Genomic DNA, 16,006 nt, shown 5'->3' with positions numbered 1-16,006 from the left:
TTCTTCCAAACCCCATTCATGGTGACGGCCATATCGTCATGCCGAGCAGAGTCAATGTTTTTATGGCCTTGTAGATGTTATAGTCCTTCCCAAATTGTCACAGTGTTGTTCCTGATTCGTCACTCACCTTTACTGTCTGATGAAAAGTGTGACGTAAATAATATTTCTTGAAAATCACTATAACTCCCTGGTCCATAGGTTGGATGAGTAATGTATTTGGTGGCAGATGCACTATTTTGACATTGGGATGAAAGTCGTCCATGCATGGGGGGTGGCCCAGAGCATTGTCGAGCAGCAGAAGAATGTTGAATGGGATGTCCTTCTCCAAGCAATATTTCTCTACCTCTGGGATAAAGTGGTGGAAAGACCAGTCCTGGAAAATGGCCTGTGTGACCCAGGTTTGGGGTTACTCTTCCACACAACAGGAAGAGAGCCCTTGGCTATGTTTTTAAGGGCCCTTGGGTTCTCCGAATGACAAACTAAGAGAGGCTTCAGCTTCATATCGCCGGAAACATTGCCATCAAACAGCAGAGCTAGCCTATCCTTTGTTGCTTCATAGCCTGCATCAACTTTTCCTCCTTACTGATGTAACTTTGGTCTGGCATCCTCTTCCAGTACTGTCCTGACTCATCCACATTAAAAACCTACTCAGGTAAATATGCGCTTTCATCAATAATTTCTTGAAGTGTTTCAGGAAATTCCTGGGCAGCTACCGTATCTGCGTTTGCTACCTCGCCACTTATTTTACATTGTGAATGTTAGCTCTCGCCTTGAACTGATGAAACCAGCCATGGCTGGCATTAAAAGATGCGCCCACTGATTCTTTGCTGTGATTCTTCTTCAAGTTTTCATAAAGGCTTTTAGTATTCTCTTGAATCAGCCTTAAGCTGAGCGGGACTCGACTCTGATGCTGATCTTGCGTCCACACATTGAGAAGTTTCTCCATCTCCTCCATCACTTTTCCACGCTTCTTCAATATTATTGTTGACATCATTGGCACAGCAGACTTCACATGTTCCATGATCTTGTCCTTATTCTTTAGAATTGTGTCTATGATTGAACTATTCATATTATAAGAATGAGCGACGCCTACCATCTTTTTGCCTTTCTCCACTCTCTCAATTATTTTCACTTTTGTTTCCATCGTTATCGCTTGGCGCTTCTTAGCAGTACCAGCTACATCACCGCTGCCTTTACGCTTGCTTCCAGACATCCTGGGCTTGAAATAAAGATACTGTACTATTGTACTTTATACAGTACTGTACAGTAAAGTACACAAAAGCACAACCACTTTTAGAGGATTCACGCACCTGATAATGTAAGCCAGACAAGTGAACTAACTTAGGTAACTAACACACGTTCGCATCTTTGAAATTTCGCAACTTAAAGGTTTGTGTGTAGGGGACTTACTGTAATTCAAACCCCATGGCAGATCTTTTAATAATATGTCAATAGAATTTTGTTCTTCATGTTTGTGTGTGTGTGTGTGCGTGCGTGCGCGCTCATGCATGTGCAAACAGCTTGTAGCCTGAAAGTTCTTATTCAGTAAATTTAGAGTTAAGGTAGTATTGACTTTTGCACTCATGGAAGGGTGGATGAATGTAGTTCTTCTAACAATGCTCCCACAGTTCTGTTTTTTCTTCTATCATAGCACTCATGTTATTTGGTAGTTATTTTATATGTCCTTGTCTTCTATTAAATTTGGCTGATTCCATCCATTCATGACATGATACAATTTCTCCTGTTAAAAAACAAAATTGAACCAAGTAAATTTAAAGATCAATTGGCTTTATTCAGTGATTCATGAATCAAACAGCATCCTGTCTAGCAAACAGAAGGGAACTCCAAAGTGCTACAGAAAGAGAATGGTTTGTAAAGGCAGAAAGTGAGTGGGATAAGGAAAAGGAGTATTTCAGGGAAAGTCACCTTCCTTTGGGAGATTAAAGGGAGCTATCTGGCAGATTATCTCAGTTGTGCTGACCAGGACCTTTCAGACTGACTGGTTAAGATTACATTCCTGGGGAAGTTTGAAACTGCGATTAGGTCAGGTATTAGGTCTTGATGTGGGATGTGGACTTAGCACAAGTGACTCCATTTTGGGCCTGTTGCCTCTTTTTTAACACTCCCACATTAAAAAACAATTGACCCATGGTAATCCTCATCTTTTATCATTCTTTCTCTTCAAATCCAAGAGTAATATTTCATACTGCTTCACTACCTACCTTCCTTATTTTTCTCATTACTAATTGAGTCACTAGTCATTTAAAAACAAAAACAAAAAAAAAACCAAAAACCCTTCTCACTGGCATTTGTCCCTGTCAATTACACCCTACATTTTTGAACTTAGTTCCAAGGCATTCTCAATATTCTTTGCAGGCTTCCCAACTTGCAGCGAACATGAGACTTTGTTGTTTTCTGGGAGTTGAGTCTTGGCCTCTTCTCTAACATTTTCTCCCAGGCTTCTAATTCATACTTGAGTTCCATAACCATTAGCTAACCTCTGTGTTCCAAATTATTCCCTGTAGTCAGGTCATTGATCCTAAACTCTACCTGCCTTCTAGTTAGCTCTACTCAGATACCTATCACTTGTCTCAACATGTTCAAATAGAACCAATGGTTTTTCTTCCCCAACATGCCAAATCAGATATCTATAAGCTTACCAGGTTCTTTTCTCCAAACCCATTGATAGTGCTTTAGTTTAGACTTTTATCACTTCACACTAGAGCTAGTATATTTGTGTTTTATCAGTATTCTCTGTTCAATTTTTTCCCTTCCCATTCAGCAACCACAGTGAAGTCATAGAAATTATTTAAAACTAGAGATATGACCATTATTTTTCCATATTTTACCTGTTTAAAACCTTTCGCTATTTGCTGTTGCCTTACAGACAAGTCCAAATATCAGGGCATGAAAGGCTCTTTCTTTTCTGTACCTACTTCTCCAAATTCATCTATTGGACATTCCCCACCGGCTCTTAGAAGCTGCCCCATAGGCATACATACTACATATAATTCTCCAGACATGGAGTGCTATTTTTTGTCTCTATCCCTACACTGTTTATTTTACCTGGAGTGTCCTTTACCCATGATGATCAACCTGGTGAACTCCTCTGTATCCTACAAGACCCAATTACGTGAACCTTTTTGTGATACTCCCCATAAGTACAATTGATGGTTATCTCCTTGAGTTTCCTGTGCCTGTTTCCCCATACCTTGTCCAGACTCATTTATCTTCTGTCTTTAACCATTTTTAATTTATATCCAAACCCCCTGTACCTAAAACTCTTCCTGATAAATAATAGTTACTCAATACATGTTGGGTTGAACAATGAACCAAATAAGCATCCCAGCAAATAGTAGAGAAGTATGATTAATAATGCAACAATATTTGCTGAGGATTTTGTGATCTTTTCTTGAGGCCCTTTTCTCCCCATAAAAATAATCTGTGAATAAAAGAATAAAGCAGGGGATAGTTGGTATTAAAATCTTGAGGAATAACGTGGCTGTCGATTGGAAAAGATCAAGAGGAGGAAGCTGGAGTATTTGGGGCACTTCTGAAGGGGAGATGGAGACCATCTGGAGAGGAGGATGCTGCAGGAATGAGTGCCAGGACATAGATAAAAGTGAATGGAAAGGAAATGGTGGCTGAACAACATCAAAGAGGCAACTCTACTGCAGAACTGAACAAGTAACTGTGTATTCACTCTGGCAGAGATACAAGTAAGTGGCGTTGGACAATGTATCCTGATGTTTATGACAAGGACTAAAAAATGGGGACATAATTTGGCTTATGACAGCTTCCTTCAGTGTGGCTGGGCTTACGTGCTTAGGACAAAATAATACAAAACAACAGGTTATGTTCTGACGTTTTCAATTTCTTTTTATGTGAAAATGTTTCTAAATATGTGTTTTCTACTTTAAATAACACTGACTTAAACTACTAATTTAAAGTAGCCCCTAGTAACATGTTTAACACTTTTTTCTTTTTAGAGAAATTCATCCAACTATTATAAGTACATTAAGAGTATTATTTAAGATGATATCTCTCTTTTCTGAAAGCAATCATTTGCATGTTTTGCTATGCATTTTTCTTAGCAGAGCTCAGGTAGACCTGTGTGTGGACAGGAAATTCATTCATGACTGAAACAAGACACTGTATTTGTTTGACTTATGAGAAAAGTCATAAATGCAAACATCTTCTTCAACCATTTGTTTACAATTAATTGCTAATGATAGAAAGCTTTGAGAGCAACAGGAAGTAAAAATAATACAGGAAGAAAAAAGAGAAAAGAATAGTGTTAATAATAACAGTTGCAGATGGTTAGCGTTTTCCCAGGAAAGCATTGTTTTAAATTTCTGTTAAATCTTGCCAGATTTCGGGAGATTGTTTGATCTTAAGTAGAACATGTTGCCACTACTTCAGTGATAGTAAATGCTGCTGAAACATTTGCAAAATAAAGATCAATACAATGGAAATGCATGAACTTATATGTTTAGGTGATAAATCCTTAAGTGCCATAAATAAATTACTTTTTTTTTTTTTTTTTTGCGGTACGCGGGCCTCTCACTGCTGTGGCCTCTCCCGTTGCGGAGCACAGGCTCCGGGCGCGCAGGCTCAGCGACCATGGCTCACAGGCCCAGCCGCTCCACGGCATGTAGGATCTTCCTGGACCAGGGCATGAACCCACGTCCCCTGCATCGGCAGGCGGACTCTCAACCACTGTGCCACCAGGGAAGCCCATAAATTACTTTTTGTGTGGTTACGTTTCCAGAAAATCATGTTAGATCCTTCAAAGTATTCACACAACATCCATGATCTGAGTTGTGACATTTCTTGGTTGGAATAAGAATTACCAAAAACCCTTTCAAAATGCATATGTACATATGTATTTTCCTTTATATACTTGCATTAAGTCCTTCCTTGTTTTATAAACAATGAAAACAAAACCAAGTAATAAAAGTCAGTAATTAATATTGGTGGTGATCTAGATACTGACTTTAATCGTGTAGTTGAAAGGAAATATTTCAATATGTTCTGGAGATGCTTGGCTGACTCAGTACGTCGTTTCACATAGTGGTGAAATGGTGATCGGTTTACTGTCGTGTTATGGTCAGACATATTTGGCTTTTTATTTAAAGAATTTTAGAAAAAGATGTGATAACTCTCCATCTCCAACTTGAGGAGCTGTTAATCAATGAGAATATGGTACCAAAACTAATTAGTGTTCATGTGTGAGTAGTAACAAATAGCAAAAATGGAAAACAGAAACACAAACTCAGCAACAAAAAAACACTGCCCAGTAATCTTTTGGCTATTAGTATAGTGCTTTCTATTAATAGGAATAGAGGGTGGGTATTTTGTCACCTTTCACTTTAAGACAAATTCTGCTTTGGTCTAGTTGCAAATCCAAATAAAAACAATAGGTTAGTACTGTGTATGGTTTTGGACACTAATTTATTAAAGAGTATGAGGAAGAATCTAAAACAATTTTAAAGCTGTTTTAGAGTGAGAGGGGTTATTCTACAGAAATTCTTTGGAAGTTGTCTCTCTTGAATTTACAGTCACAAATTTATATTCCCTTTGTGATCTAAGTGGAAATGATCCATCTTCTGTTCAAATTACTGGTCAATATGTCAGTCAGATCAAATGCCACTTCTAAAACGCTAAAAAGTGCTTCTGAGGAACGGAAGATTTCTTTAACAAGACATAAAGTGCTTTTTAATCCATTTCTTACTTGTTAAAAGCATTGTGATTCTTACAGATTGTTCTATCATGATGTGATGATGTGGTTTTAATCCTTTATGAGAAGGGAAAACACATTGTGGAATTCTGAAATAAGTTAAGAACTGAGTCTGGGTAGCCTCCTTAATAGCAGCCCTACCCCAAATCTGGGGTAATAACATAGTCCTGGAAATACTGTGACCAATGAAATGGGGAAGATTTTAAAGGAAGACTATAAAAATATTTGAGAAATTCTTTTTTTTTTAATGAATTAACTTTTTAAAACTTGCTTTTTACTACGAAAGAATTTGGTTTCTCATATTCTAAATCAAGTCTACCAACTCCAAAATACCAAACCAGTGACAGCCATGGGAACACCATGAAAAAGCAAAGATAATATTGCGTCGTGGAAAAGAATGTTTTATTTTTCATGTGAAAGTTAGTTACCTCTGAGAGTAAGAGTGAAATTACCAATCTTTCCATGTTTCCAGTTACCTCATTTATTCCAGTATTTGTTTACCAGTCTTTCTTCCCATCTGAGTTTAGTGACCACATCTTTGATTAACTTGAATGCAATTCCACTCATAGCTAAATGTTAGAGGTACTACAATGAGCAAAATCCTAATAGTAATGGGAAGGGATAGAGACTGGGGTTTGAGGTAGTGCCAAGGTCGTATGGATCTGCCTGCTGCACGGGGAATGAATTGGAGAAGGGCAAGTGGATTACATACCATACTATTGTAGTCGTCTACATACGGCATGATGGTGGCTTGGATGAATGTGGTCGTATTGGTGATGGAATTGGAATTGAAAAAGATTTCATGTGTAAAGTTGTAAGACATGTTGAGTTGGATGTGGGAGAGGAGGGGAGGGTGTGATCATGAGTGGTGCTTTGTATTACTCAGTAGCTGGGAGAGAATATTGAAAGTGGATGAGGGTGAGGGTGGAGAAAATGGGGATAAGAATAGTAATTTAGCTTGGGGCATTTGGGGCATGTTGAATCTTTTTTTTTACCTTTATATTAAGACTCCATTCACATAGTCATGTCTCAGTAAAAGGTAAATAAATGAGTGAATTAGTGAGGATATGACCCACGTTTATATATTTATGACATCATGATGGGAAAAAACACAACAAAATTCTACTTTTCTCAACATGTCATCACTCCTATTTAAAGCCATAGAGATATTTCATCATGGAGCCTTTCTCAATTAGAATTTATATATGATTCTCTCAACAACGTAAAAAACTGAATTCTCTTTGCTTCTTGTCTTTTAAAAAATATCTTGTTTACTCTCATTCGATTAATGGCCCATATGTGGAGCTTACTTTTTACAATTGTCCATAGTCTAATAGATCACGATAAGCACTTAATTTTGAGTATTTGGGTGCAAGAAGTTCCAAGCATGAGTAGAAAAACTTATATTTTTTAGAATTTCCTTCTTTCTTCCAGGGAATGTGTGGTTTTGCTTTATGAACCTTACAAGAGCCTTCTCTCCTTTATCTCCAAGCCCAGTAACTAATCTAAGAATCAAGAAACTTGACAGCATCCTCCTATCCCCTGTCCTCACCCCCACCCATGAATTCTCTTTTAAACAAAAAATGAATCTAAAAACTACACCAAATATATTTGACCAAGGTTGGAAAAGAGTGTTAATTCTTTGGTTCTGTAAATGCTCGCGAAGTGACTGAAAATGTGTGGTAATTATTTGAATGCTACATTAAAGAAACCTTGTTTGAAGATCCAGGTTGTCATTTCCTACTGAATTATGTACAAGTTCCTTGGCTTAGCATTTAAAGCTTTCTACAGCACGCCACGGAGTGACTTTTCTAACTTTATCCTTGTCTAATCCTCTCTAAACCTGGGCTCCAGACAAACTAGACTGTTTTGTTTTGTTTTGTTTTTGTGGTATGTGGGCCTCTCACTGTTGTGGCCTCTCCCATTGCAGAGCACAGGCTCCGGACGCGCAGGCTCAGGCCATGGCTCATGGGCCCAGCCGCTCCGCGGCATGTGGGATCTTCCCGGACCGGTGCACGAACCCGTGTCCGCTGCATCGGCAGGCGGACTCTCAACCACTGCACTACCAGGGAAGCCCCCACAAACTAGACTTCTTGTCATTCCCTACTTTTCCTAGTACTGTTCTCTAGACCCAGAATCTTTTACCAGGTCACTTTCCTTCTTGCTTTTCATTTCCTGACCATCTCCTATTCAAAGCTCTCAAAATTTTGATTTCTTTTAAGGCCTATCTCAAATGCTAGCTTCACCATATCAGTGCTTTTAAAATTTTTCTTAAAGCATTTTTAATAATTGTCAGGCTTATCTTATACTTTAACCTTGTGAAGTGCCTACCCATCCTAGCCTTTCTTATCATGGTTATTGTAGTGACTAGTGCATATCATGTAACCAATAAATATTTTTTAGTTAAGTTGAATCATCTCCACTGATAGTCCCTTTTTACGTTAGTTAGGCATTGGGAAATTATTCAAATCATGAAATCATCTTGTTTGCATAGACAAAGGTACTGCACCAGGCTCTCCCCATTATATTGCTTCATTAGGCCTCATTCACCAAACATGAGTTGAACACCTACTAATTGCAGTATTCTGTGTTACTCTGTCCTGGAAACAGGACCAAATATAATTACATAATCATGTGTCAGGAAAAATAATTTCTTAAATAAAATAATTAGACTAACTTGATATCAGTTAAATCTTGTCCAAGTAAAGAGTGAATATTCAGCTTTGTTCAATCTCGTGTATGCTGATAACGAGAGTTAATCCTTCCACTTGAGAAAAACAACACATTTCTAACCCATTTATTCAATAACTTTCTCAAGCAAATTTATAATTGAAGAAAAAATTTTCTTCTCAGCACCTTGGTTGTTTTGCAGACACTTCCAAGGATTTGGTTTCAGGGTCCCTGATTTTAGGTATGTTTCTCAGGATTGGTTATAAATAGGGCAGAAGTACAGCTGAAGTCTGGAGGCAGCAAACAATTGTGGAAAATCTGTGAAGTAATGTTGTCCTTGCAACATTTTCCAGCCTACTTTTCAGGACCCATGGGCTGCAGATAAGCATTAGGTACGCGTCCAAAACAAACTAATGTTTTTAAGACATTGTCCATCCTTGGTGTAACTCTCTCACATATAACTAACTTAATAAAAATATGCTCCTTATTCATCATTCAGAAAGTTAGGGGTGTGGGAACAAACTGGGTATGTGTGATCTGACAGTTCACTGTTTTAATTTAAAATTTCCACCCAGCATTGCATTTACAAAATGACTGCATGATAATATGTAAGCCAAAAAAGTATAAGAAGTGCATTATGGGTAGGAGTTTATTTCTGTTATTCTTTTGAAATATTCAGCTGGTATTAAAAACAGATCTTTTGAGCTGGAACAACAGTGGTACAGGTAGACTTCTTACTTTTGGAAAAGATCTGGTCTTTAGCTTATGGGAACTGAGCCGAAGCAGATGTGAAAAGTTCAACTAAAGGAAGAACAGATTAAACGCACTTTTGTGGTTGAAAAACCAAAACAGATGTTATTATTAAACCACAAAAACCTGGGTGCATTTAAGTAACACTAGGTGTCTGAATTTTAAATATGTATTTGAAATAATTAAAGCATTTAAAGCTACACAGACAGTTGTGTGCCACTAAACTCTTAATCTTCAAAGCAAGGAGTTTGCATATTAGAAAAAAAAACCCTTCAGGAACATTGTCTCTGTCACTGTGCTGGTCATCTAAAAATGAGAAAGAAAGCATCTGACAATGAAAAACAAAGCCTTTTGGTGATTTAAAAATTTTTTTCCAAAGCATTTTGAAAACATTTATTTACATAATTTTTTATTGTCTTTACAGGGAAACTCAAATATCTAGAATACTGTTGTTATAGTGTAAATCTTTGAGACAGGAATCAAGTCACAGAGCAGAATTAGGATGATGCCAATATATGAATTCACAGACCATTGGTCAACTAACTGGAATACTTCCCCCACACGTAACGGCCTCTATCATGGGATATAAAATGGTGAGAGAGAGAAAATCCAAATTGAAATTGTCCCCAATGGCATGACAACTCTTTGATATTTAATTTTGATTTCTTAATAACTTTATGTTCTAATATGCCACCTCATCCTCTTCAACTCAAAGAGGCTAAAAGTCTGAGTCCAAAGGACACAAAGACCAGGTGTTATCCTGTGAAAAATCCTGTGCTAGAGAAAACCCAGCAGAGGGAGAGGGTGGTAAAGGAGAGGTAGCAGTGATTTGATTCATAGTTTGATCATTAGTCAGATTTCATAGTCTTTGATCATTAATCTAGTTATGTTTCACACATTAGGCCAAAAGGGATGTATTTAGCTAAAATGGACATTAAGGGTATAATCTTTCACCTCTATTTGGAAAAATGAGTGTTACATGTTGTGGGATGATTTAGGAGAGAGCTGGGGGAATGCCAAGCTTCTGTATCATGTAATCTTCAAGTGCTGGGAGTGGAAGAGTCTCTATTAATTATCCATTCCCATTGGAAGACCTCTCTTTCCCACTTTGGGTCTCAAGTTGAGAGAAGAAATGAGGTGACTTCTAAATTGTCTGGGGCATTTTTTCAAACCACATATGCTTTTTCTCTCTATTCTCTCTGCGTGAAAATTTCAAAATGTCTTTGAGATGATTCTAACTCCCACCTCTCATTCCCTCACTTTGCACCAACGACCTGACCTGAGCCCCTGTACCCTGCTTGACACCCCACTTCCACCCCGGCACCTTGAGAATCATGCATAGTTTTTTAACATTCTATGTGGGAGTGACCACTGCTTTAGTTTAATGCCCGGAAAGATTCATGATGTGGCCAGACTGTTACATCCCCTGCATAGTTTGTGCAAGAACTTGTACCATCATATGGACTGCATATTTGGCTCATAATGTCCAGATCTACTGGGTTAAATAAAATATATTATCACAATTAATTTCTTTTCTATTTTTAAATGTGGCTACTAGAAAATTTTAAATGACTTATGTGGCTTGCATTTGTGGCTTATGTTTCTGTTGGACAGCTCCGTTCTATCTGGTAATGAAAGAGAGAGAGAGAGAGGGAGAGAGAGAAATACATGACTGCTTAGGGAAAATAACGTAATGCATTTCCTTACTTTCAGCAGTACTCCGTCCTTAGCAGCAACAGTTTTGACTGTGTGTGAATTTCACTTAAAAACAGGCTAAGCAGTTAGCAATCGAGAGGGTAAGTAATCAAGAAGTATCCCAGAGCAAGCATCTCTTGGGTGGCTGGGCCAGTAATAATGGAGAGGAGAGATGGCAGCTCAGCAGGATGCATATGACAGGATGTCTCTGCCTGGCCTCTGAGGACCATGTATAAGGAATAGTCAGCCCTGAATGATGTGACACTCTCCAGGAAGGTGTATTCCAGGTGAGAGCTGGATGTGGATAATCCAATATAAGGAATTCTTTTGAAAAATTGTGAAAGACAGAACATGAATAGAGAAATGAGAATACATGGGAGGGATGTAACTATCTAACAATTAGAACTCATTGATTAATTCATTACTTAATTTCATAAATATCCATCGAGCTTCTATTGAGGCCTATTCGAGCTTTTTTTAAGATAGTGGGGAGGAAACCAAAGAAACAAAATCTCTATCTCCATGATTTTTGCATATAAAGGGAAATAGACGATAAACAAGTAGACCAATGGTGAGCGCATCAGGCTTTTCTATGAACAGAAAAAAAACAGAGCAAGAGGATAAAGAGGGAGGGCGTGTGGATTCAGAAAAGGTATTTAAAGAATCCCTTTTTGAGGAGGTGGCATTTGAGCAGAGATCTGACTGAAGTGAGAGAACAAATCATGTGGGTAACTGTGGGAAGATTGTTCCAGGACAGGATAGTAGGCATTCAAAGGCTCTGAGGCAGGGGCTGTGTGGGTCGTATCTGAGGAATAATAAGGGCACCAGTGAGGGTTAGAGAGGAGAGACAGAGAACCTCGTAGGAGGTGAGGCTACAGAGGAGATTGGGATCAGATTGTGCTTTACCTCTAAGGATAAGGTAAGGATTCAGAAGTTTGTTCTAAGTGAGATGGCCAGCTTCTGTAGAGTTGTGAGCATAGTACTGATATCATATGGCTTCTATTTGGAAGAATTCCTCTGACAGTAAGTGGAACACAGATTCTAGTGATGCAAGAGGAGAGGTGACTGGTGAGGAAGCTGTCTGCATAGGCTAGATAAAAGCTGGTATTAGTTTATACTTAGATGGCTAGGAGTGGAGGTAGCTAGAAATGGTTGAATTTTGAACATATTTTGTAGTTGAATCAAAGGGCTTCCTGGTGTGTTGTATATGTGGGGGAAAGAAAAGAATCAAAGTTAACTCCAAGGTTTGGGCCTGTGTAGTTATAAAAATGAAATCACCATATATGAAGACAAGGAAATGTGTAATAGACAGTAATAGGCAAAGAATGCATGTTGTAATTTATAAGGTATCCACTGAAGGAAAAGCTAGAAATGTACAGCTAGCAAAATAATAGAAGAGAGAAGTAAAATGATTAGAATATTTGATTAATCAAAAAGAAACTTCAAGAAAAATGTATAACACAGGTAGATCAACTAGAAAGCAAATAACATGAGGGCAGACGTAAACCCAAATATCAGCAATTTCTTTATATGAAACTAAGATGACAGTATGGTTAACAATATACATTGAGAAGAAAACCCTGGAGGAGGAACAGATAGGAAAGAATGAAAATTAGAATTCAATTTTAAATATGGTAAGTAGAGGTGATTAGTTACCACTTGAATATTGAAGTCTGGAGTTCAAGAGAGAGGTCGAGGCTGAAAATGTCAATTTGAATCACCAAAATTTTCCAACAGTTAAGAGTCTAGGGCTTCCCTGGTGGCACAGTGGTTGAGAGTCCACCTGCCGATGCAGGGGACACGGGTTCGTGCCCCGGTCCGGGAAGATCCCACATGCCGCGGAGCGGCTGTGTCTGTGAGCCATGGCCGCTGAGCCTGCGCGTCCGGAGGCTGTTGCTCCACAACGGGAGAGGCCACAACAGTGAGAGGCCCGCGTACCGCAAAAAAAAAAGAAGAGTCTGCATCTCAAAGTCATGTTTTAATAGTGACTAGGTGACCCATTAAATGTGTATGTAGAAGATATGATTTAAAAGAGATTCAAACACCTTACTGATACTTGTATTAATAAACTTATAAGATTTCTTTCCTTCTGGGATTCCATGTACTATCAAGAAAGTATTTCAGTAAGAGGGATTTCAGACTAGACGGTTGCTACGTCCCTTCCAAATCTACAGTTCTACCTTTATAATGATCATGAATCCGAGGTCATTCCAGGTGAACCATTTTATTTCTCCACAATAAAAAGTTGTTTTATTTCATTTAAATCATATGAAACAACTATGAAAACTACTAGCTCTTAAACACCTTTTTTTTTTTTTTTTTTTTTTTTTTTTTTGCGGTACGCGGGCCTCTCACTGCTGTGGCCTCTCCCGTTGCAGAGCACAGGCTCCGGACGCGCAGGCTCAGCGGCCATGGCTGACGGGCCCAGCCGCTCTGCGGCATGTGGGATCTTCCCGGACCGGGGCACGAACCCGTGTCCCCTGCATCGGCAGGCAGACTCAACCACTGCGCCACCAGGGAAGCCCTCTTAAACACCTTTTAAGCAACTCCAAGTTGCCTTAAGACTCATTCATTTACCTTGATAAATGCCACTGAGGCAATCACTGATAAAATTTATTTTGCTAAAATTTTATTATGTTAAAAATATTTGGAGACTTGGAAAAATTATATATGTATTTGAAATTAGAACAGGGGGATTCAGATTTATTTTTTATCTGTAACTTTTATTATCACCTTATCACTACCGTTCTAAATGTATCCTTAAAAGTTAAATTTAAAAGTGCATTCCTAAAAAAAAAAAAAAGTGCATTCCTACTGCGTAGTTTTTTGTTTGTTTGTTTGTTTTTGCGGTACGCGGGCATCTCACTGTTGTGGCCTCTCTCGTTGTGGAGCACAGGCTCCGGACGCGCAGGCTCAGCAGCCATGGCTCACGGGCCCAGCCGCTCCGCGGCATGTGGGATCTTCCCGGACCGGGGCAATCGGCAGGCAGACTCTCAACCATTGCGCCACCAGGGAAGCCCTGTGTAGTTGTTTTTGATTAGCCTATAGATTCTCATTATTCTAACAGAGTTCTTACCATTATAGTTCTTGATTTTGGGTTCATCTTCAACAGGTAGACTTTTTCATGTAAATGTATGTATTTGTCTTACTGAAATTAACTGACTGATATTTGGAACTGAAATCCACAAGTTTATATTTTGATCTGTCGTTACAGTTCTTTGCAATTCTAGATTGTTGAGATCTGTTTATATATTGACTATGTTCCAACATGTTAGTTCTCTTTCAAACTTTGTTATTATTTAAAAAAATGAATTCATTTCTTTCTGCATCCCTTAATCTAAACCATACCCAAAAACTTTGAGCAGAGATAAGAGAACAGAAGCCCATATCATAGCATGCCAAATATGCTTCTTAGCTTGATAATGATAAAGTGACTTCAGTTGCATTTCACTAGAGATGAATTTAACTTACATAAATTCAATTGTATTCTCTACACAATACAAATAAGAATGGGGAGGATCCAGAGAGGTAGAGAGAAAGAGACCGCTGTACATAATAGAGACTCTATTTCCCTTCATTCTCCTCAATTGATGTATGCCTGGTAGTTTCAGTTCTCATAGGATTCCTTGTTTTCATGAAGTTCTATGTTTGATCATTTTGTCAGTATTTGTGATTCTCGTATTCAAAGATTTCAGGGAGATATACAATATGGCTTGTAAACATGAGCCAACTACTTCATCTAATGCTCAATCATAGAAAAAATTATCAGTTCCATAGCTAGAGGAAAAAACTGGTTGTGTTGTTTTACTAAGACACGTTAAAAACTATTTCAATTTTGACTACACAGTATTATTATCCTACAAATAAAATATGAAAACTTCAACAAGATACGACTCCCCTTAACTGTACCATGATTTAATTCAGAATCTTCATCTTATCAATGAAGATGTGATGTATAAGTTTTGATGGGAGTAAAGATATAATATTATTTTGCTTTTTCCTACTCTCCCAAACTGAAAACATTCCTGTAACATGAAGTTAAGTTATTGAAATGTTATTTATTACCTGTATATATTTGCTAGCACCTAGCTTTCCCTTTTTTTGTGAATGTGAATTATTTCTTGTGTACATTTAGCTTTCAATATTTTCTAGAATTCCTTTAAAACTGAGTAGATTTTTTTTTCCACAGATTCAGATATTCTGGCATAAGCATGGACAGTGGTACTAGATACTTCTTAAGTGGAATTTTTAGTTCTCTCATCCTGCAAAATGCTTAGCACTAGCCTTTTCTATCTCCACTCATACAGTTCTTCTTCTCCACAAGCCACGGTTCATTCTGCCTTCAAGACCCTGGCAAAGATTCATTATTTTCATAAAGCTTTCTCTGAACAATAATGCCCTATGCTAAAAATTTCCTCTCATAACCTTTCCATCACGTAAAATAATCATTCACTGTTAAAAAAAAAGTTGCCTTATAATTATTCATTCAATTATTATTACTATTTGTAAATATGCATTAAACTTACTTTAATTCAGGTGTCATTTTAGGTATTGTGAATACAGCAGTAGCAAAGTAAACATTCTTATAGTGTAACATAGTTATAAAGATCCTACATTCAACAATGTATCCACAATCAAGTGGACTGAGGTTTAAGACAGAGAAGTCCTTGATGCCATAACAACATGCAGGTGGGTCCGTTCCCTGGCCACACATTGGAACCACCCATAGACCTTATAGAAAAACAACTATGTTTTGGTCTTGTGCCCATGGTCAGATTTACCTGGTGTAGAGCAGACCCGAGGCATGAGTAGTCCGACAGTTCCCCAGGTGATTCTGATTTACAGCCAGGGTTGAGAACCATTGGTCCCCTAGCTGAATGCCTGCTGGGAAGCCTTAGTTTATAGGGTACTGACACATGTCCCTCTGATCAACCATCAGTACCTCACTGGACTCTTCAACTTTTCACAAAAGATAGTAATAGTGAAAGAAGTTTGAAAAAAGATCTGGTTCATTTTAGCCTCCGTTTTCTTGTGGGATCTTTGGTGTCAGTAAGTGATAAACCTGTGGATTCTCTGCTATGCAGCTGCTGGGAAGGGCAGACTCTGAAATTTTTTATCTATAACTCAGTTAATAAACTGAAGACCAGGCAT

At 38.2% G+C, this 16,006-nt stretch overlaps 1 protein-coding gene across 1 annotated transcript; it reads right to left on the bottom strand.

Moving 5' to 3' along the window:
- Positions 1-739: 739 nt before the first annotated feature.
- LOC138842745 (putative CENPB DNA-binding domain-containing protein 1) lies at positions 740-1,213 on the bottom strand. Its single transcript, XM_070045866.1, has one exon. The coding sequence runs from the start codon at positions 1,211-1,213 to the stop codon at positions 740-742; it is 474 nt and encodes a 157-aa protein (XP_069901967.1).
- Between the last annotated feature and the right edge of the window lie 14,793 nt (positions 1,214-16,006).

Source organism: Globicephala melas, chromosome 7, assembly GCF_963455315.2.
Source record: "Globicephala melas chromosome 7, mGloMel1.2, whole genome shotgun sequence".
In the NCBI taxonomy this organism is placed as follows: Eukaryota; Metazoa; Chordata; class Mammalia; order Artiodactyla; family Delphinidae; genus Globicephala; species Globicephala melas.
The sequence above is the reverse complement of the archived record's forward strand: the minus strand, read 5'-3'. Positions and strand labels throughout refer to the sequence as shown.